Raw genomic sequence first — 22,590 nt, forward strand, 5'->3', positions numbered from 1 at the left:
TAATGACACTTAAATGCATCCTTTTCAAAAAAAAAAATTACTGACAAACTGACTCCATTAATACTTACTGACTCCATAATTTTGAAAAGCAGCCTAAATAATAATATTGTTTTCTTAAAAAAGCAAAATAAAGTTCCTTTTCCACAGTCCACTGGTCAATATTTGTAAATCTTTACCCAAAGAAGAGCAAATCCCAAGAAATCAAAAACTGAGAAAATCTGACATGCTGGATTTGTCTGATGTTCTCTTGTAGTACTAAAGCCTTTGTAGTAAGCCTTGCAGTTCTCTTGTAGTAACTTGCCTCAAGCATGCTTGAAGAAGTTTACAGTTACATAAAACTTAAACTCAATTTCTGTGTACTGATTAATACATTGTATAATGCTCTATCCTTGTCATAAACACTCACAAAACTTAATTCTACTTAATGAAATTGCTATATATAGCGATATTTAGATCTATTTAGAGAAAGACAAAAACAAAAGAAGATATAAAAGTGTGTCACTTTATATCCATACATAAAAAATGTATAGTGTTAAATTGGCCTAAATGTTAAATTGATTAAATAATTGTATGCAATTAAAATATATATATAAAGTACAATCAATTTAAGAAATTCTTGAATTTACCAAGTCAAGGGATTGCATAGAATTTTGCGGGAACACTGTTTGTGTGTGGCTTTGTGAAGTTGAACACATGTTAAAAGATTCATGTTTTGGAAGCTCTTTAAATATTCATAAAAAAGCAAGTGAGCATATTAAAATGAATGATAATGAGATCACGTTGAAGGCAAAGACAACATAACTAGGACACACTAAGTTTCTTAATGTACAGTTAAACTGTACAATTACAGTTGCTCAGTTGGTCTAAATTTGACAGGTTTCTGGAGCAAAACTGATCTAAATTAAATTCAGCTTACTTATGTATTATGCAATAAACAAGATGTGTGATATGAAGAACAATATCAACATTAAATGCAACCCTTCACCAGTTTCCATAGCTGTTCATACCAGGTGTCAGGCTCTCAGCCAAGTAATAGTCTTCAGGGTTGATGAACGGCAGCTGTTGCATCACAGACTCTTTCGGGATGAGGTACAATACTTCTGCCACACGTCCATCCTCCATGACAGATATGCGTTTGACAGAGTTTGTGCGTTTGATCCGGGTGCGATTCACATGCTGACTGCGTCCTGAGCCACAGAGCTTCCCCAGGCTGTTCAAAGTGGGAAGGGAAGGCATGGCGGCGGTACCTCAAAATTCTCAATTAGTCCTCCAAAAAACACAAACTAGGCCAAAAATGCTTTAGGAATTAGTCTTTTCCACAGCAGACTCAATATCCAGGCTAAATGATAGCCGATGGTCTTCCAAAGAGCCCTTTGACTCAGCGGTCAGAGGTCACGTACCAGCAGGCGAGTCTGCAGAAAGGGCCAAACTCCAACCAAAAGATCTCAACCTCTGATCTTCAGATTAACAAATCTTAAACCTTCAACCAAATGCTCGCTTGTCCTGATTAAGTGATTGCCAGATGTAATGCTCCTCACCTGAAAATGATACGCCTTACCTCCGCTTCAGGTGAAGAACACAGGTGAACCCCATGCCAGAGTGGAAAGTAAGAAGTGGTTCAAATAGCTCCTTGCCTTCTCCTAAGCGGATTAACCCTGACGTCTGCTCGGTGATTATTTCTTGGATGGGGCCAAGCAATGCCACCATAGCAGCTGCAATGGTTCAAGCTACTTGGTGAGAGTTTACCAACACAACTAAAAATACTCTCTTCTTGATCCAAATCAAGAATGGTCAGCTTTTAGACAATTCCCTAGCACTGTCTGTTTTCTATTAATACACTCTTAAAAATAAAGGCCATTTATTGGCATTTATGGTTCCATAAAGAACCTTTAACATCCACAGAACCATTCCATTGCAAAAAAAAATGTCTTTATAGTGGAAATCGATTCTTTAGATTATTAAAATGTTCTTCCCATGAATAAAAAAAAAAAAAAAAAAAAAAAAAACGGTTCACTGAAAGGTCCTTTGGGGAGCCCAAAATGGTTCTTCTATGGCATTGCTGCAAAACCCTCCTTTATTTTTAAGTGTACAACTGAAATGTAATGCACAAGATTAGCTGGAAACACATCTGTGCAGATTCTGAGAGATATAGATCAGTAATAATCCCATAAACTCCTTTAAATTTTTAATCACAGGATTTTCTCATTTAGATAATCTAATTTTCAAAGTAAAGCCATCAGAATTAAAATATCTGATGTAACAACAAAAAAAGAGACTACTTTGCAGCAATAAACAAAATGCTATTTTTTCCATATATGCATGCAGATTCTATATTTTTGAGCAATACATTTTGTACTATTATTATTAATATAAAAGCAATTGTTTGGCGCAATGCATAAGCAGTGCTAAAATAAGAAAGCAAACTACTGTAGCCCAAATAATGTCTTGGAAGTCTAAAATGCGATTAGAGATTGCAAAATTCATGAATCCCACCCACACCTCTCCAGTTGATCCTTCACCCCTGGAGGAAATAGGTGAGAACATATGGCCGTTAATCAACACAGACTCGTCTCTCTGGAAAAAAAAAAAATAGTCTGTTTATGCTTTTGGGGATTGCCTCTTAAACATACAGTATGTCTCTTTTGTTTTGCAGTCATTGCAATCAGAGAAAACAAGAAACATCAGTTATTTATTATAATAACTTGAATGTGCACATAGGAATATTTTCACATAGCTTTTCATTTATTTTGACCTTCATTATTAGTATATAATGCACTTATTCTGTACCTTAACCTAACAACTGCCTTACTAAATATTAATAAGCAGCAAATTAGGAGTTGAGGCAAAAGTTGTAGTAAATGGTAAATAGCGAGAACAGGATCTTAACACAAAGTGACAATTTATTATAATATTTAATAATACAAAACGCAACCAGAGCACATGACCCTTTGTAACACCCGCATCCAAACAAGATCTGATAAAAACTAGTTCAGTAAATGACATTGACATTTATTAATTATTATTCAAACATTGTTTAGGAAACTAATCCTGTCCAAGAGTACTTCAGTCACTGTCACTGATAATGCTAAATGCTAATAAATCCTAGAGAAAGGCACTAACCCTCAGCCTTTATTAAATTACAAGAAGAATCAAACAACAGACGTGTGCTGCTCTGACAGACCCCGAGGAGAGTTTTTCTGCAGATGCATTAGAGAGAGGCTGTGCATCAGCAATTTATGCTTATTAAACAGACACAGGCTGTGTTCCAAAACCTACAGAGATGCCTACATAAGCAGCATTTCAAGAAAGGTTGTTCAAAAAGGTAATCTTGCTTTCTTTTGGCCAAACTGCTTCATCATATTTATCCTTGACGGAGAAGGTAATTCCGCAATGCAAAAGTTTACTGAAAAATCTGGATAGAGGACACATATGTTTATGATATTTTTGTGTGAGTAGACATTTACAATTCATTTAAAAAAGAAACCGCAAGAAAGAAAGAAAAATCATGTTTAATATGTGTGCCGCATTTAATATTTTCTAACATTTAATAATATCTTATAACAATGTAGCTCACTAGGTTTTCGAAAATGGCCTCAAAGGGTTTTGCAGATGCTGGTGATTTTATAACCAACTGAGGAGGATTAGTATTTTGCATGTAATCTTTAAACTGTCAAATGTTGAACATAATTTACATCAACTGAAAATTAGATTCTAAAGGGAGGGGGAAAAGAGATGGACTTAGATTGAGATGGAAGAAGGTTAGAGGGAGAGAGAAAGAGGGATGAACTTGTGTTTCTCATGATGTTTCTCTGCTTCGGAGTGATATAGGGCTTCATGAATAATAGAGCTCTGCTGTTCTGTTATATGAAGCTCTCTTCCGATCTCTCTCAACTCCTTTGACATGACTCACGCACTGCTTTGACCTCAATATGAAAAGTGTTTCCAAAAAGGTATAGCAAGATAGTGGGAAATGTCCCAATAAACACTTTACTGTCTCTGTCTGGATGCTCTTGGTGAATATAAATTAGTCCAAGAACAGCAGTCAAATGCATTGGACAGTGTTGATGCTAAAATTCAGGCTAAGGTGGTTGACTGAAAGGGGTTTAAAGAAGGTTTGAAGTGCATGCTGAAGAAAATGCACAGAGCTTATTTAGCCAGTAAGTAACTCAGCTTGTCTATCATTTTGTGCATTTTGGACTGCTGACTTCAGATTTGACATGTCTTTGGAAAGAGATTGGAAAACTGGCTAAATCACTTTAATAACAGTAAGATTACAAAAATAAATATTGTTCTTCGTAAATATTCACAAAAAAAAAAAAAAAGAGAAAAGAAAGATCAATGGCAACAAATGGGAATGCTTCTGTTAGTTAATCATAAATACATATGTAAACATATTACAGGTATATAAATATATAGATAGATGTTTAACAAGAATTAGTCTCAGCCTCAGACGTCACACTCAGACGGTTGGCTAAACGTCTGATGCATATGGGACACAAAATTGGAAACACTTCAGGAGTGTCAAAGTCGTCATCGGATTGGTTGAATTCTACAGGATTCCGCGAGACGTGTGTGTCGCGTTCTTTAACGTTCCGCCTGGAAACAAAGATACCGTGGCGCCAAACCCCCTCACGTGAGAAGAAAGCCATAGTATTCACAACTGTGACGACAAGCGCTTATCAGGATCAACTAAACACTGGAGTTACGAAAGTATGTGAAATATTTAAAGTTCACGGCATAGAATCTTTAAATACATCAGAGAGTTTTACACACCGGTCTGTTATTGTGGCGTGAGGCTAAACGAAATGAACTGTGATTGGTTGTTTGACATGTCAGTCAAACGGCCTTGTGGGTGGGACTTGGCCAATGAAAGCTGCCATGGATTCCAGACCTTCAGCCGTCTGGCTACGCAAGACTAAACAAGAATAAACTCTAGTATTAGTATTACAACTTTTAAAACTGCACAATATTTGCAGTAATCCTAAAAACCGCCAAGTCACTTTCAGCTGTTTTTGTTTGTGAATACAGCAAATGCCAAAAAATGGTAAATCTTCTTAGACTCTACTCAAATGATGCTTGAGCAATAACATCAAACATGCCTCAAACTTGACACATGAACTTGGCATGAAACAGCAAACAGACTGAAGGGTTTAAAGGGATTCTCCACCCCAAAATGAAAATTTTGTGACTGTCCCATAGACTGCCAAGTAAATAACAGTGTCAAGGTCCATAGAAGGTACGAAAGTCGTCGTCAAAATACTCCATCTGCCATCAGAAGAGCATACACAGCATACGGTGATATGGAGAGACACAGAGGAGACTGTTGACAAAGAAATTGTTGAATAAATGGATGAAAGGATGGAAATGGAGTATTCTGACGACGACTTTCATACCTTTTATGGACCTTGACACTGTAATTTACTTGGCAGTCTATGGGACAGTCACAGGCCTCCCGGTTTTCATCCAAAACATCATAATTGTGTTCCTAAGATGAACAAAGCTTTTACGGGTTTGGAACGACATGGGGGTAAAGGCCAATTTATACTTCTGCGTCGAGTGTACGCCGTAGTGTACGTCGTAGGCTACACACGTAGGCGACGCCGTCGTGAGCATTTATACTTCTGCGTATGTCTGTTTTGCTCTGCAGTTACACCGCCGAAACGCTAGTTGACGCGAGCGGGTTCCATTGTGTTTACATACACGAATTCGCTCCCATCTGGCAGTCTTTGTAATCTCCCGAAGAGGAGTCATACAGATGGCTGTATTTCCTCACTTCTTCAATTAATCGCTCGGCCACTTGGTCCATTTCCATGTTGGCTCTTCACTGAATTTCGGAATTTAAAAATGGCGGGCGGTCCAGAGTGCAGAAGATCATTCCGGAAATGCGTAGGAGGAAACGTGATACTACCAAGCCGACCAATCACAGATCTTGCAGTCCGCGTCGTCGTGACGCGTATATAAATTTTTGAGGAGGTGCGCGTCAGGGTACGGCGAAGGGTACGACGTATGGTACACATCAATGCGTATGCTACGCCGTACCTACTACGCGCACCCGACGCAGAAGTATAAATTGGCCTTAAGTGATTAATGACAAAATTTTCATTTTGGGGTGGAGTATCCCTTTAACATGCTCTGGAGCACTGAAATCATTCATTCACTGATTTCAGTTCAGTATCTGAGCAAAACAACACTGGCACCACAGAGCACCAAAGTCAATGAATGGGCAGGACAACATGTCCTACTCATCTTTTTTTTAAGTGGCACACCAAGCTCTCACCATCTATGTTAATCTGCTATCTTTTATTTGTATTTTTTTAATTCACTCGCTTCCATCCTACATGCACCGGACGGATGAGTTTCTTATGTGAAGTGGAGCATATAGCAAATTAGCTACAAATAAATACAGCACATTAAAGGCAGAGGCAGAGTGAGAACAAATCTCTCTGCTGCAAAGCAAACCGCCCCATTTCTCCTTACAAAAACCGATCCAGCTCCAGCACACATATCAGAGACAACTCCCTTACAAAGGAAAACAATGCCACATGAACACAAACCGAGCGCAAATACAAAGAAAACAAGGCTCCTCTAGAGATAAGCACATAAATCATGTGCAAAAAAGAAAACTGAGAGATCCAAAACTACGCTTACCATCCAAGCCGAAGCAGGACGTAATTTTTTGGGCGTAGTTGCACAGTCCATCGTAAGGAGGCTGTTTTGGCTGGTGCACTGCACTCTTCTCCCCCATCTCTACTGACAGACATAAACACACTCACACCCTTCCAACCTCACACACACACAGGACGGCCCGGCAGGACCTTCTGAGACTGCGTCCTCATCAATAATTCACATTCGTACGCGCACACTTGCACACACATGCACACACACACACACACAAAAAGTGCTGAGGTGTAGTGTCCTCGCTGCATGCATTCTGGTGTCCGGACTGGGAGGAAGTGGAGGAGGAGACTCAGGTTACCGCGGTACCGGTTGCCAAGGATAGGCCAGTGATGCGGCAGTCTAACAGGTAGAGCTCTGCTGCCCTGGTGCAGAGGAAGGGCGGGGCATTTACGGGATGAGCAGCACTACTGTCGGACACAAAGATGCAAGAACACACACTCCAATCCAGTCGATTTTTAAAGAAATACTCTTTCCTAGTTCAGTGTGTCTGGTATGGAAGCCGATTTTTGTCACAGTTGATTAAAAATGTAATTAATCCATTACATTGAGAAATCATTATTATGAGAAAGTTTCTCATTATTACCAGATACTAATTAATGATGTTTATCATCATTATTATAAAATAATATGTCGTAATATATCTTAATATTTCATTATTATTTTCTACAGAACTAAATTTTTCGTGAACTGTTTAGAAAACCAGCTTTTGTGGTTTGCAATAATGATCGACTGATAATGTTTTTTCAATGTTAATGCTGATATCTAGATGGAAGATGGCCAATATAATGTTAATACACACTACTTTTCAGTTTTGCGTCAGTAAGATCTTTAATTATTTTTAAACTAAAAATAATTCAATTGATCAAAAGTGACAGCTTAACAAAAAATTGTATTTAGAATAAATGTTGTTTTTTTAATTTTCTATCCATCAAAGAATCCTGAAAAAATAAAAATAAAAACATTCACAGATTCCAAAAAAAATAAAATAAGCAGCGCAACTGTTTTCAGCATTGATAATAATAAGAAATGTTTATTGAGCAGCAAATCAGCATATTAGAATGATTTCTGAAAGATCATGTGACACTAAAGACTAGAGAAATGATGCTGAAAATTCAGCTTTGGTCACAGGAATAAATTTCATTTTAAAATATATTCAAATAGAAAAGAGTTATTTAAATGGTAATATTTTTAATAATATATATATTAAATAAACAGCCTTGGTGAGCATAAAAGGCATTTGTCATTAACACTTTTTTTTATATATATATTTAATAATTCAATTTAAACTTTGATTCAAAGTCCAAAACTGCTTCCGAAAAAAAAAAAAAAAAAAAAAAAAAATATTAGGATTAGACTTAAGGTATTGCTTCTTAAAATGTATATATTTAAAGCCACCTTTAATTAAAAAAATAAATAAATAAATAATAAATAATTTAAAGATCAGAAATCAAATATTATGGTTTTCCCAAAAGAAAAGATGCTTATAAAATATAATATCTCTAGTAATTATCTCAGGATGTTTCTCAGACATGCAGTAGTGGTAAAGCTGCTTCACTCCTTCACACAGATCAATTGCTGAACATGGGAACATGGTCTTTGTTCAGTAACACGGCCTGATATATTGATTTACCTAAAAGCTTCAGCATTAAGATGACAAAATGCCGAGCTGTGGGATACTTAACCACTTGAACATTTTGCAAACCTCAGTTATGCTTAACATTCCACCATTAATATCATTATGTGTATTTAACGGTAACATATTTTCATAACCTAAACTAATCTGACATTGTTATATGTGTAGCCAATGTGTCTGATCATCGCAGTCAAGCATGTTTAGAAACAAGTACATCCCCTGATAGCACATGTACATCACGGAGACGTCTATTTGACATCTGCAAAATGTATTTTTTTTTTTTTAGAGTGTTTGCTCATTTGCAATACATCTACAGGACGTTTCCCATCAGATGACAAATAGACATGAAAATGTCTTTAAGATGTTTATGATTTAGAATGTACGTAAAACTGACATCTTAGAGACGTCTATCAGATGTTTGTACACAGCAGATGCTTTCCAGATGAAGCGATCTTTAACAGACATCTTGCAGATGTACGTGTACTCTCTGGGATCTTATAGCACCATATGTGTAGAAACTGAACATGTGACTTTAGGGTTGATGCACAATGACCTACCTGCTGAGGTTCTTTTAGGCGGCAAATGTGCTAACCGTAATCTAGACACTACTCAAAGATGTTACAACACACCATTAAGCCTGGTAATAGACAGCACCAAAAAATCTTGAATCCGTCTCAGTGACCACATTGGACCTAAATCAGGTTAGACGCCATACTGAAGTTAACTCGGACGAAAACGAGGCTGTGAGGGATAGAAAAAATATTTACAATAAATTTTCAAACTTTCAAAGCTGTTTTATGGAGTTTTTGTCTACTGAAAGACAGAAAGACGTTGTTGTTAAACAACAGTACAATCCATTGAATGCACTGTACTTCAGTCCCTCACTCACAGCCCGGTTTCATTCCTGTCAAAAAATAAATATGATGCTACCCTGTCCCTGACTTAAGATCTATCAAAGAGAAAAAACACGCAATAGATTGATACTATATGTATTTTGTGGCCAAGGTTATGCCTTATGCATCTACAGCAATCGACTTTCAGGTATAGACGCACTCAGAGAAATAATCACGTAAGTAAAGAGGTGTGACAACTAGCCCCGGTCAGCTATACTATGATGAGCTTTACTCTGGGGCCATCTGTTGGTTAGAAGTGTTACGATATTTCCAAAGGCTCTGGTTAATATTGGATATTTCTACATAGCCTAACAGCGTAACGATACAATTTTTTTACCAATGCAATTATTTGTTTTTTGAATCTTCACAAATATATATATGTATATATTCTGACACACTGATATTAAATTATGACAGACCTTCAGTCCCTTACTGAGTTAAGTGTGACCTATTGAGTAATCGAAATATTGATGAGAGCTCCTGAGAAGATGGAAATAGATTTTCATACCGCATATTCTCGACGAGCCAGATTATAAGCGCTCAAATTCTGCAGCATGAGCAGGTAAGGTTGATGACTGGAGTTACAGGTCATGACAGGTGCTGGAAGTCTGGGCTGATGATGATGATGCATAAGTTTTGTTGCCCTCTTGTAACAGCTAAACACTCCAGATCGACTTCATCCACTGTGAGAGTCAAACATGAGTTCAGAAAATGTTAGATTTCCATTGGGAGAGACCCCCATCCCATCTGCAACTCCTGAGATGAAATATCAAAAACACACAATAATGTTACAACATTCAATTTAGTCAGAATATACTGCACAGCAAAACCAATCCATAACAAATTTGAAGAAAGCAAATGTTTTAATTGGGACGGAGGAAAATGAATTAAAGAAGCCACAGGACACAGCAAACCTCATTACAGAGATTTACAAGCCCAGCAGAATCAAACTGAGATCACATGATATTTCATCCCTAAAATTGTAATCTGTTAACTCTGTTCTGCTAAAAAGTGTCACATCGTGACACCATGGCAGTGACACTCAAATTCAACAGAAGATACCTCCTGACACGTCTGATAAACAAGTGAGCTACATTTGTACAAGTGACAGGAATAAATAAGTCAAGCAGAACAGTGATTGGGTCCAAGCAGAAATACATATTCAGAGAAAACAAAAATAAGTTTACAGCAGAAAGCCCAGAATCATTTTAACCAATGGAATACATTGCTTTACAACATTTGTTTTTTTTTTTTAAATAAAATGGGCAGCATTAAAATAAAGACCTTTTTTTTCTCAGGTGTATAACTCAAAAATAAGACTGCAGAGGATATAGGCTATAACCAAATACTGCATCTAAAATAAGGCATCACAAAATTCCCCATAAATAGGCAAAAGAAGACAAAACAACAACAACAACAACAGTGGAAGGGCAGATAGAAAGAGAATATGCTTTCCTCTGCTGCAAATTACCAGATATGGCCTTGCATGCATTTCACACCAGACATCACTACTGTTATAACTGTACATTTGTATATACACAGTTCTGAACTCAGTATAAAATGTGCATGATCAAGAATTAAAAAAGAAAAGAAAGAAAAGATGCATTAATTGTCTTTCTCTCGGAAGCAGTCATGCTGCTCCGATGATGATACATCCTTTGGTTTTTAAAGAAAACAAAATTAAAAAGACAGACATGTAAAATGGATAAATAGACACTAGTGTGCAAATCTTTTAAATAGACGCAAATCTTGACGCGATGCAGCTTTAAATATACACTTGTAGTACGGATGGAAAATTGCTAAGTAATGATTGAGATACATAAATCTGAAACCTGTAAAGATTGTTAAATAAAGCCACGATGCCAAGGCATTGTGAAAAGGCCCTGGAAGCTAGTCGTCCAGAAATAAAAAACCCAACCCTATTTCAATCTGTGCCCCTTCTTTGCCAAATGTACATAGTGTGCATTTAGCACAGCATGTCCTTTACAAAGAGCAGGAGCAGATGAAGAGAGCAGCCTGATGAATAACACTATTGCTGGTATAATACCACACTGCCATATAATGCAAACATACAATGTTAAAGATCCCTTGTAAGGAAGCAGCTAAACTCTAAACCAGCTGATCGTTTTGGAGCTCTAAAAGGAATAGTTCACCTAAAAATGAACATTTTGTCATAATTTACTCACCCTAATATTGTTCCGAACCATTTTCTTTATTAATTTTCCCATTCACTCAGTGATTTTTTTTCAAAAAAAAAAAGAAACAAAAATTGAAAATATATTAAAATACATGACTTGTGCAATATATTCCAAGTCTTCCTAGATCATACATAAGCTCAGTGTGACAAAGAAGTCATTCAATGAAATTCTTGATTTATGACTTACATTTCCCCTTTTAGTTCATAAATCTATCGCAATGGCTTCAGAAGACTCTGCATAAAGCACAGAAGTGATTTCACGGTACTTTTTATGTCCATCACGGTTCATCCTTATTGCATGTTGTTTCATAGAAACTCTGAGTTTCAACAACAAAAGAATGAATACATTATCATTGTTATTTTAGGTGAACTATTCCTTTTTTTAAAAATCTATAATAAATACAGGATGAAGGACAAAGCTACTGTCTAGCTGAGACCAAGGCACACACATAACACGTCAGGTTTAACAACTGAAATGATTTAGGAACACTGTCAGGAACATAAAGGATGACCAACTCTCCAGGGATGCACCAGTGGAAACCGGTTTGAGTGCAAATGTGCCCAATCACAAATCTATCCAGTCCGCATTGCTTTCGGTTCACTTAAGAAAAAAGAAAAAAAAATCCCCCCATTCACTACCAGAAAGAAAAATGAGAGAGGATTCGCTTAAAACCTTTGCATGTTTTCTGGTTCTCCAATTATTTAAAAACAGATAGACATTGAATCCTGAGTTATTGTAATTTGTCATTACAAATGCATTTGACATTTGTATTAGAACTATTTTTCTAGGAAAAGCAGAGAGCAACAGATGACAGTATCTTTGATACTGCAAATGACAAACAATCAATAATTAAATATTTAATTTAGCACATTCAGCTTTTTTTTTAACCATATATTTTTTCATTACTTGAATCGAATTTCAAGTCGATTTCTTTTTGTACTTTTTGAACCTAATTTTTTGGCATGAAGTTTTATACTTTTTTTTCCATTTCAATGCTACAAAATCCTCTCCAGATGGGCTGTTCCACTAGAGTCACAATTCCCTCGTCTCATTACAAAATTCTCCTCTCTGGATGCCTTTAGGACAGTACGCTCAGTCAGAGTTATGGAAACATCCCAGAGATAACGCGAATGAAACATCCTTGTATGCGAGTCCTGCCGCAGGCAACAGTCTGTGCTGAGGGATGAGTGCAGTTTGGTTTGTCGCTCCCATGTCATCCCCACTCCACTCCCCCATTTACTCATCTGTTTGTTTCCTATGCACAGTGGCGAGAGGATCGGGGGAAGTGGAGACGGATGCATGGAACTTCACAAACGCGATAGCAGCGAGCTCTTTGCAAAATTCCTCCAGAACAATGACACCCTCGAGCAACGTCACATGATCAACGCTGTAAGACAAAACATGAACCTCTTATTCACAGAAAAACAGATACTCAGCAAAGAAACAATCTCTCTTCAGGGCCAGGCTGCATGAAATATCAAATTTCCAAATTATATATATATATATATATATATCATATTTCTAATTTACATTGAATCAAAATATATTCACACTGATTTAATATTAAGAAACAGTTTGAAAACTGCATCTTTGCTCTCAATTTTTGTGCAAATACAGCTACATACATCCAAGCCTTACCTCATCCCCTCTGGCTCCAGTCCCAGAAGTCTTTTCCTCACCAGCAGGAGTTTAGGGGTGAATTCAGGGATGTGGTGAGTTCTCAACATCAAATCACCAACCACCTGATCAAACCATCCATACACACAATGGGTTAAACCGTCTATGAGGTATCTAAATTAAAAACTAAATTAATCCTGTCAGAGTTTCATTTAAATCATCCAACAATAAGCTAATATGGTCATCATCAAAGGATATTCAGCAATTATATAATGCTAAATGATTAGCATATATGAAGCAGTCCGTTTAAAAAGGGCAGGTTTGCATCTTGAACACTGCTGGGATCATTTTGATGGGCACAAACTGTGTTTACAGTAGTGATTCAGCGCGGAGAACAGCAGACCTACCCTGACGATGACTGAGAAGAGAGACCTGCAGCCTGGCGCTAGGTTAATGTACGGATCCAGCAAGTACTCGTGAAGATGAGCATGAGGCAGCAGAGACAGCTTAGACAACACAGACGTCACCTGCAGGTTAACATCATACGGCTGGATGGAGATAGAGAAACCAAGAGAGACATCAGCAGGGCATCCAACACTGACTTAAAGGTTGCTTAAACAAAATAAAAGCCATAATCTATGTAAAGAAAAAAAACAAGCATTCTAAAATTACAAAAACACCATACAAGTATAGAAATAGTAAATGCAACTTGTACACTATATTGCACATCTTCTGAAGCAATATATATATATATATATATATATATATATATATATATATATATATATATATATATATATGTGTGTGTGTGTGTGTGTGTGTGTGTGTGTGTGTGTGTGTGTGTGTGTTGAGAGAGAGAGATTTGGGATATAGTGCACAGGTTGTACTAACAACATTTGTGATGCCCTTTTGTCATGTTGGGGTCATCTTAGGTTCACACACCTGATCGAGGATTCGTCCCATTCTGTCAAACAACACTTTGAGGAAGTGTCCCTCGAAAAAAGGACTGTCCAGATTACACTTCTCAAAGGATTTTGGACTGCTACGCCAGTCCCACCTCTGACAAACTCCACAATAGTCCCGAAACTGTCAACATGCAACCAAATATGATGATAATCGCATTTAAACAGGAAAATATCAAAAAACACTCACAATGCATTATTAGCAACACCAATGTCACTTCAAGAGTATTTGAATATTTATCAAAAACAAAAAAAAGACATTCAGTGCAAATGTCTGATGAGACATATGATAAGATGACATCACAATAAATTCACAATGCATACAAAAAAAATTAAGTAACATTATAATAATTACTTCCTAATTATGCCATTGGTTGCCAAACAGAAAGAAATTACTCCGTTGGTTGTGACAGTTCTAGCATTGCACTGCATGCTCAAATGAACAGTGATTTCATCACAAAAACTCTCTATTCTTTCATTTATTATAATAAATATTATAATTATTGTGACACTTTTTTTGCCAGTAATTTTATGCAGGTCTGTAAACCCTCAAATCAATCCAATGAATGAATAAAATATATATATTCCAAATAATAATAAAAATTGATGTAAAAATAAAAATATAATAAAATAACAATAATAATAACTATTATTATACAAAATACTGTATTGGCAACACCAGAGTGCCACTTCAAGAGTATTTAAATATCCATAAATACAAAGGAGATGAGGTTATGAATTTAAATTATTTTATATTTACTTATTCTTATCTTTATCTTATATAATTATCATGAGTTAAAAGAGTTAACATTCTTAAAGCTTTGGTTGATTAAAGCTATGGAATCTATTGAATATTCACCATATTTTGTTCTTGTTATTTTATTTATTTCTCACCTGTCTGTGTGCATCTCTCAAGTAGGTGTCATAGCCTGTGCCCTCAACCTGATAGGATGACTTTGCCTCATCAGGCACCAAACACAGGAAACTACAGGGAAAGCACACTAAATTATTATCTGGGAAGCTATTATTTTATAACAAAATGATAAATCTGGCACATAGAGCTGTTCAGATGTGACATGAAAAGGTGTCCTGTGGTACCTGTTAACTATTTTGTGAACCTCCGTCTTCCCATCAGGCTTGGTGTGTTCTGTGCTTGGGGGCGGAGAGCAACTTAACCAATCAGGGCTAGAGAGTCTGTTATCAGGGGAAAGATCTGAGAACAACGGGTCTTCTTCCAGATCTCTGGGGAAATACAATACAAAATATAATTAGATGATTACCTGAATATTACATCTCACTGATATAGCTGCTTTGATCTCTGAAGATACACAAGAGATGACATAAGAACAAAAATCAAGTAAACGATAGTATAAAGCACAACTACAGCAAAATTATTAAAAGGAATAAAGTGTAGTGCAATAACACCATAATATAGTTTTCATAATATAGTCCCATTTATTATAATGAAGGACTATGGATTAATGTCCGGCACATTTTTGATAAATCAAACCCATTTTTGGCTTGTGAGCTTGTCTTTTAGATGCTGTTACCAGTGCTTTATAATCAACTCTAGCTCATGCAATCCTCTCCAGTTTGGGATTCAGCACAACAGCTGAATCAGTATAAATGCACTACTGTTTGCTTGTTCGTTTCTCAAAGGCATGAGATATTGTTGTTTGTAATTTGATTGTTGTCAAACAGGTTTTCCCAAACACTCTCCCCATTTGCCATTGATCGCCAAACACATAATTCCATCTTAAATTCAGTTCACCGGACATGATAATGTTGGTATGTTACAATGCATGCTCAAACAGAGCATTGTTTTACAGCGTCACTGAGACTCAGTGTTAAACTTTTCAGGGGAAGTCACCTTACCAAAAATACACACATCCTTTAATTACTCAATAACTCTAAACCCCATCACAAAACAGTATCATTATACAACGTCCAACCAAAACACATTTAAAAAAGTATCACTTTGGTTGACTTGCACTTAAGTTTTATTCATTTAGAAATCGCAGTGCATTATGATCCTGCACGTTCTAGAACCATGCAGACACACTGATCAGAATGATCTTGAAGGTTAGCAGCAATGGAGACAGCAGCTCTTACACGGCGTCATGCGGCTGGCCGTTCTCCATGTGTTCGCGCTCCTCTCGTTCCTCCTGCTGTTTGTTCTCTATGTAGTTCCGTTCTTCCAAGCAGCGCAGCACCAGGTTCTGCAGAATGTGCTGACATGGTTTCTGCAGCAGATGCTCAAAGAGCCGTAGAGTCATGATGCTTATCTAGAACCAGACAAAGAACCAGAAATGCATATACTTAAAGACATTAAAAATTGCTGCAGAAGACCTATAATGAGTTAACCATCCATTATATCTATAAGTTTACATTGACAAATATTTATATTCACTTTATAATTTCACTTTATAAATCTTCGTTTTTAAACACTTTTATCTAGATCATCTAGTCTAAGGAGGATGAAATGCATCAATTTATGCAGTCATGGCAGCCAGGGTTACCTCATCTGATAAGTGGTCACAATGTTCTATGAGTCTGTGTCTCAGGGGATGCTGGGTAATGCCAGCAAGCGTCTCTGGCCCCGTTTCCTCTCCCAAAAGGAAGTAAACAGTCTCCTGAAGCAGGGCCTCTGATGTCACCTGCCTGATGATCCTGTTTAACAGGGCTGTTGAAGTCAGAATGCCAACCTCTGACCTGGAATGTGACAAATTTGAGAAAGAATGTGAATATGGGTGAGAAGGAAAAGCTTTTTTACTGTTCAGTTCAAAGCATTGGTGTTCCAGTTCAATTGCAAAGTACGTGAGACTGGCAAACAAACCTGAGATGGCTTAGATAACTTACGTTTGCATTAGCTGAGGCTCCATTACGGCAACAAAGAATCGTTCTCTCACAGCCCGGGCCAGAACTGCAGCAGCTGTCTAATGTTACAGAAGAGCAAATCACAAACATGTTATAAAAGCAAACACTTCAATATGTGAATTTTAATCCTCCTTTTATGAAACCCATCTGATTTAGAAATATGACTGACTATTTTTATACGTTCCTGCCATTTGCAGACAGATTGAGATTTATATTGAGCATGACTCAATATTTAAAATTTTTTTTTTTTTTTTTTTTACCTTCTGTGCCTCTTTGATGAGTTGATCACAATAGTCCAGCCATGATAGGAAAGAAATAAGTGCACGTTTGCCCGCAAAAGCAGCAGCATCTTCCTTTAGATTATACACATCCAACCTATAAATACACACAGACTCATTCAAAACAGATCTATGTATCTCTTGCTAATAAAGGGAAAAATCATTATATATTTGTGATAAGTTTGCTGCCAATAAAAATTGATCATAATCATAAATATTGCAATGATCTAAATGCATTAAGCAACAGGGCAGCTGTTTTAACAGACTTTTTGATTTAAATGAAATGTAAATATAAAAAATACAGAAATCATGCATAAAAAATTTTTCTAGTTAAAATATTATATATGATATATTTTACTTCTTGCATTTTGAAACTAACAGGTAAGAATAATTGTTTGGTCAAAATATATAATAATCAGTTAAAACAATAATAATAACAATTAATAGTATTTTTAAATCGTTATAAATACATTTACAAAAAACTCAATTAACAAATTCCATTAATTTTTATTGCTCCTAAACTCAAGTGTTAGCAATATAATATAGGTACTAAATTAGATGTCATGTACCCCCAGTTTACGGATTCCACAGTTTCGATGTCAAGAGGGTCCATGGACTGAGGAAGGGCCCGGTAGAACTGTGCCAGCCGGTCTGTGAGGAGTTGACTGAGTTCAGTGTTCTCTGTAAGGCATTTGGCTGCAGCTGGCTCAGGCAAACTGACTACCAGCATCAGACCCTCACATGCCTTCACCACAATACGGCCGTCCTGAGAAAGAGACAAGATCAGTTAACACACATAAAATTCAAATCATCAGGATGGCTTGTCTTGTGTCAGACGGAGAGCTGCACTTACTGGACTCTTTGTGAGGTTAAGAAGGGAGCTGACTAGGTTGTAGTTATCATTGTTTGGCAGTGTACTGTGGACGGGGGATGGACTAGCTTCCCCTGGGCTGGTGGCTTGACAGGCTGCTGCTTCTAGTGTTGATGTGACCAGACTGGGAGTTTGGTTTTGGTTCTGTCCCGTATCTGGAGAACAAGGATCCTCTTTCACCAAACCAGCTCCACTGTCTTTAGAAGCCTCCAACTTTTTAGTCTTATTCTGCAGAAACAAATGCAGACATGAAAATGGTAGGTACAGCCACAGTGCCAAAATAAATGCTGCCTACACAAGCAGATCCCATATATCTAAATCACTCACTTCCAGGAAGAAGTTGACGAGGTAAGGGTCCTGCTTAAGTTTGGCACAGACAGTACACAGAAACTGGATCTCTTCATTCTCTGTAGGAGCAGCCAGAACCTCGCCGCAGAGGCGGATCAGTTTCTGAGGAAACATAATCAGATACATCATGCATGGTTGCTTGAGCATTTGAGCCGTTTTTTACCTTTAAAGGGCGAAGAGAGTTTAAAACTGTAATTCTAATCACCTGTACAGGTCTGTGCACGTTGATGTGAGGCAGGAGTGGTTGGCGAATTCGACCTAAAAGCTTGGTGTAGAAACTCAGAACCTGCTGTTTCATTCCAGGAGGGCACTAAGGAGGAGCACACAGGAGAAAAAAAAAGAAGTTTAATTCTCAGTTTACTGGTTCTTTGAGATTTAGCTATTAAGCATTAGGTACTGACAATCTGCAAGATTTTTAATGTTCTTGAAATAAGTCTCTTTTGATCACCAAAGCTGCATTTCTTCAATTAAAATACAATAAAAACAGTAATATTGTGAAATATTATTAAAATTGCTTTCTTTTCAAATTTAATTTAAAATGTTACTTATTCCTGTGATGGTAAAGCTGAATTTTCAGCATCATTACTCCAGTCTTCAGTGTCACATGATCCTTCAGAAATCATTCTAATAGGTTGATATTTGTTTGTGAAACATTTCTGATTATTATCAAGGTTGAAAGCAGTTGTGTCGCTTTATATTTTGTGTGTAAACCATGATTTCATGTTTTTATTTATTTTGATGAATAGAAAGTTCAAAAGAACACCAGAAATCTTATAAAATGTCTTTACTGTCACTTCTTATCAATTGAATGTATCAATTGAAAAAACATTACTGACCTCACACTACCCCATTGAAAGGTAGATGTTTCAAACCATGAGATAAATTAATGTATTGCATATTAATAAATTAATATATTGCACGTTAATACTGCCAGTAGGAGCTGGTTTTTTTTGCAAAAGGTAGAAATTAAAATGATCTCTCGTGCAAATTGGTTAAAATTAGTCTTTTCATATAACTTTTATTGCAAATGTGAGCAAAACTTTATACTGCTATAATACAAATTAAAATAATGATTTATTATTTAAATAATAAAGTACCTATATGGAAAGAAATGTACAGAAAGCCCTTTGGGGTCACTGAATGGTTAATGGCAACCAAACACCATATCTTCTAGCATTAATAAAGAAAGTATGGTCAACATTTTATAAATGCTTTGAACGCAGCTCACCAAATCAGCATTTAGAGACAGAATTATACATTTTATAACAATTTGAACCAAAATACTTGCTGAACTATATTACAGGTAATCAACAGTCAACTCAACCCATGCCACAGGACTGCACTGATTCCAGTTTAGATTACTAAAATAAATGATAAGCTACAATATTACAGTTATACAGAAATAATAATTTACATTCTCTTTGAATATAAATACTCTTTATAGCAATATAATCCAGTGTGAAAGTTCGTTAAATGGGGTTGGGACACTATGCATTCTGTTCACAGCCAGCAGTTATTTTCCTAATGAGGCAAAGCAACTGTAAATAAGTTAATCTCTACTGGGCTCACAATTTAGAAGAGTCTCTCTGCTCTCTTCTAAAGCCTAGTGAGCTGCCCACATATAGGCAGCAATATTAAGTATAACAGCAAAGTAAGTGACACAAAGGATGTTCCAAAAGTTAGGCATGATTATGCTAATGGAAAACTCTACTGAAACAAGCTGTTGTGTGTGCAAGAGCTCCAGATTTATCATTTATGATGTTTTATTTCAGTTAAGATGCTGCATAAGAAGGTTTTGGATCAGAGCCCACTTAACAAAAAAGCAATCCGATGACATTCCTCATATTTACAAGTCAACAACTGATAGAAACCAGCACTGATTCTAAGTAAAACACTCACATCTGCTTTGCCCAGGGTGTAGAGCGTCTCCAGGATCTTGTGGTGGAGAAGATACTCCATACATGGTCCCGTCTCTCCTGACTCTCTCTCCCTCTCCTCCTGGGTCAGAATATCCAGCATCTGCTCCAGGTGGGAGGGAATGTTGGTGTCGGTCACTGGGGCTTTGTCGTCTACAAAAACATAAACAGACGATCACATATGGTTCTTTGGTAGAAAAGCACAATAAGCAAGACTGACTATCACTGCGTCTCTTACCTGAGGTTTCTATGTAATAATGTGTAATGGCCTTCCAATGATAGACAAAGTCCTCTTGCAATGGCAGTGACGGCGCAAGCTGAATAACAAAATCATAAAAACAAAATGCCTACTATATGATATATGCATTTTACAGCAACAATGCATGTTTGTGTGTAACACTACCACACCATACTACAATGGCTCCTAAAAATCCCTAATAATTGGCTCCTTAGAAATGTCTTAAAGTCATCTCATTATATTTATTAAAAAAATAAATCAAGTTTTCTCTTCAAACAAATGCTGCTTTTCTCAGAATAAGTTTTATATAACTTTCTGTAAGTTAATTTGAACTGTTTGGTGATTTAAGCAGATGTATTTAGTCATTTTGGCTCAATTTCACACAGGTGTCCTATGAACATTTTGAACTGCACATCATTTGTTTAGGAATTAACAAACTTATTTCTGAGAAACATTTTGCTTAAAAATAGTACTCGTGCAATCTATCTTTAACATAAATTACAACTGCGTTGATGATTTATCCTCTAATGTAATGACATTTATACAATCAAGTATCAAAACGCTGTATGGGGACACTTAGTATGTTCACAAAACAATACAGCGTTTGTGCTTTGCAAAGGAATATGAATATAAACATAGGCGAATATGTGGATTTAGATGTTACCGTGAAAAAAAAGAAAAAAAAAATTCTTACATTTGTCCGCTTGTCATAGTAACAGCTGTTTTGTTTACATCCTGCAAATCTGCTGCTAGCATGCTAACTGGCTAACGCCGATTAATTTGATGTACGTTTCAGATTTTATAGCCAATTTATCTTATAAAAAGTTATACATATCACTTTAAATCGATTAGAACCCCAACAGGTTTGCGTACATGAAGACCTTTAGTTAAAACCAGCCGAGAATTGCGCAAGATTTAGCACAGCTGCTAAAATGAACACACAGCAAACAAAGGCTTAATATGTCCCGAGGAATCATAAAAACACAATAAACGACAATCGAGCGGACACACACCCTTAAGCACACGTGAGGAGACAGTTAAAACAGTTTCAGAGGTTTTGTCTGTCATCTGTTTTTTATTAGACAAGCTGTTAGCTCATGTGTGTGGCTAACAGGCCTTCGACACATCAACACTAATCGACTCTCACTTCATAATTTTCCTAGTCAAACAGTCATTTAAATATGATCAGATGTAGTTTTGAAAGCTCTCACCGCTTCGACGGCGTGCTGTAGGATGGAGGTGAATTTGGAGAACATGTTGGTTTTGGACAGGAGGAGTTTTGCTCTGGAGGTCTCCTCTCTCTTCCCTCTGCTCCTTCTGCGGTGATCCAGATTGAACGCTTACACTAAAACACACTTGAATACGTTACATGTGTACCGATAGAGTGCTAGTGTGTATTTAACCTAATGCAGGTTAAGAAAAACAACACGTACTGCTACACTGAAATAATAATACGGGATTTTTTTTTTTTAAGGCCACGGTGGCACTTTCATTGCGCTCGAACAAACACTGAGATCACTGAATACTTCTGCCGAACCACATCACACCCCGGCAAACTGAAATATTGCAAAAAAATTAATTACGATATTTAATTACAGGTTGTACTGATATTGTCTTTTATTGGACGTTATAAAAACTTAGATAATTATTTTAAAAAATAACTGAAAAAAAAAATATATTGTAAATAAAAATTGACAAGACCTATAATGAAAGACGGGGCATTGCACAATTCTCTTAAAATGTCACACCTCTTTTAAAACTGTGTACATTATTGTTGTCCTTATTATTATTATTATTATTATTATTATTATTATTATTATTGATACTACTACTACTACTACTTACAATAATAATAAAACCAAGAGGACTCTTATTCTAAAATCAGGGACTAGTATTGGTTTATTATAGTGATTCACACTTGGCTTGAAACTAATTTATTTTGCCATTTAAATAGGCCTACGTTTCGGGCCACTGTAGTTGGACAATACAACACTCTGTTCGGATTGAGAAAAAAAGTGTATAGTTGTTTAGATGCTAAAAATGAAGATATTATTATTATTATAATAGTGAGATGAAGGACT

The 22,590-nt window shown here is 36.5% G+C and overlaps 2 protein-coding genes across 15 annotated transcripts in view; both read right to left on the reverse strand.

Annotated features, from left to right (window-relative positions):
• LOC109046882 (actin-binding LIM protein 1-like) overlaps positions 1-7,057 on the reverse strand; it is a 37,281-nt gene extending 30,224 nt beyond the window's left edge. For 4 of the 14 annotated variants that reach the window (XR_006161554.1, XM_042769429.1, XM_042769428.1 and 1 more), the window contains exon 1: positions 6,649-7,055. Coding sequence is in view for 13 of the 14 variants with exons in the window: in XM_042769429.1 (XP_042625363.1) it covers positions 6,649-6,745 (97 nt within the window). In the remaining variant the exon portion in view is untranslated. Of the gene's footprint in view, positions 1-1,007; positions 1,660-6,648 lie in introns of those variants that run through there. The other 10 variants (XM_042769435.1, XM_042769434.1, XM_042769433.1 and 7 more) reach the window with 6 other exon arrangements.
• A 2,991-nt stretch (positions 7,058-10,048) lies between these two features.
• Positions 10,049-22,050, reverse strand: LOC109067216 (FHF complex subunit HOOK interacting protein 2A-like). Its single transcript, XM_042769442.1, has 17 exons — positions 21,721-22,050; positions 20,510-20,588; positions 20,255-20,424; positions 18,561-18,665; positions 18,335-18,457; positions 17,990-18,235; positions 17,706-17,902; positions 17,119-17,233; positions 16,841-16,917; positions 16,501-16,693; positions 16,094-16,266; positions 15,080-15,223; positions 14,876-14,966; positions 13,962-14,105; positions 13,427-13,567; positions 13,041-13,144; positions 10,049-12,789 (listed from the first exon to the last, which is right to left on the reverse strand). The coding sequence occupies exons 1-17, from the start codon at positions 21,763-21,765 to the stop codon at positions 12,639-12,641; spliced, it is 2,298 nt and encodes a 765-aa protein (XP_042625376.1). The 5' UTR covers positions 21,766-22,050; the 3' UTR covers positions 10,049-12,638.
• Positions 22,051-22,590: the final 540 nt, after the last annotated feature.

Source organism: Cyprinus carpio, chromosome A13 (assembly GCF_018340385.1).
Source record: "Cyprinus carpio isolate SPL01 chromosome A13, ASM1834038v1, whole genome shotgun sequence".
Lineage (NCBI taxonomy): Eukaryota > Metazoa > Chordata > Actinopteri > Cypriniformes > Cyprinidae > Cyprinus > Cyprinus carpio.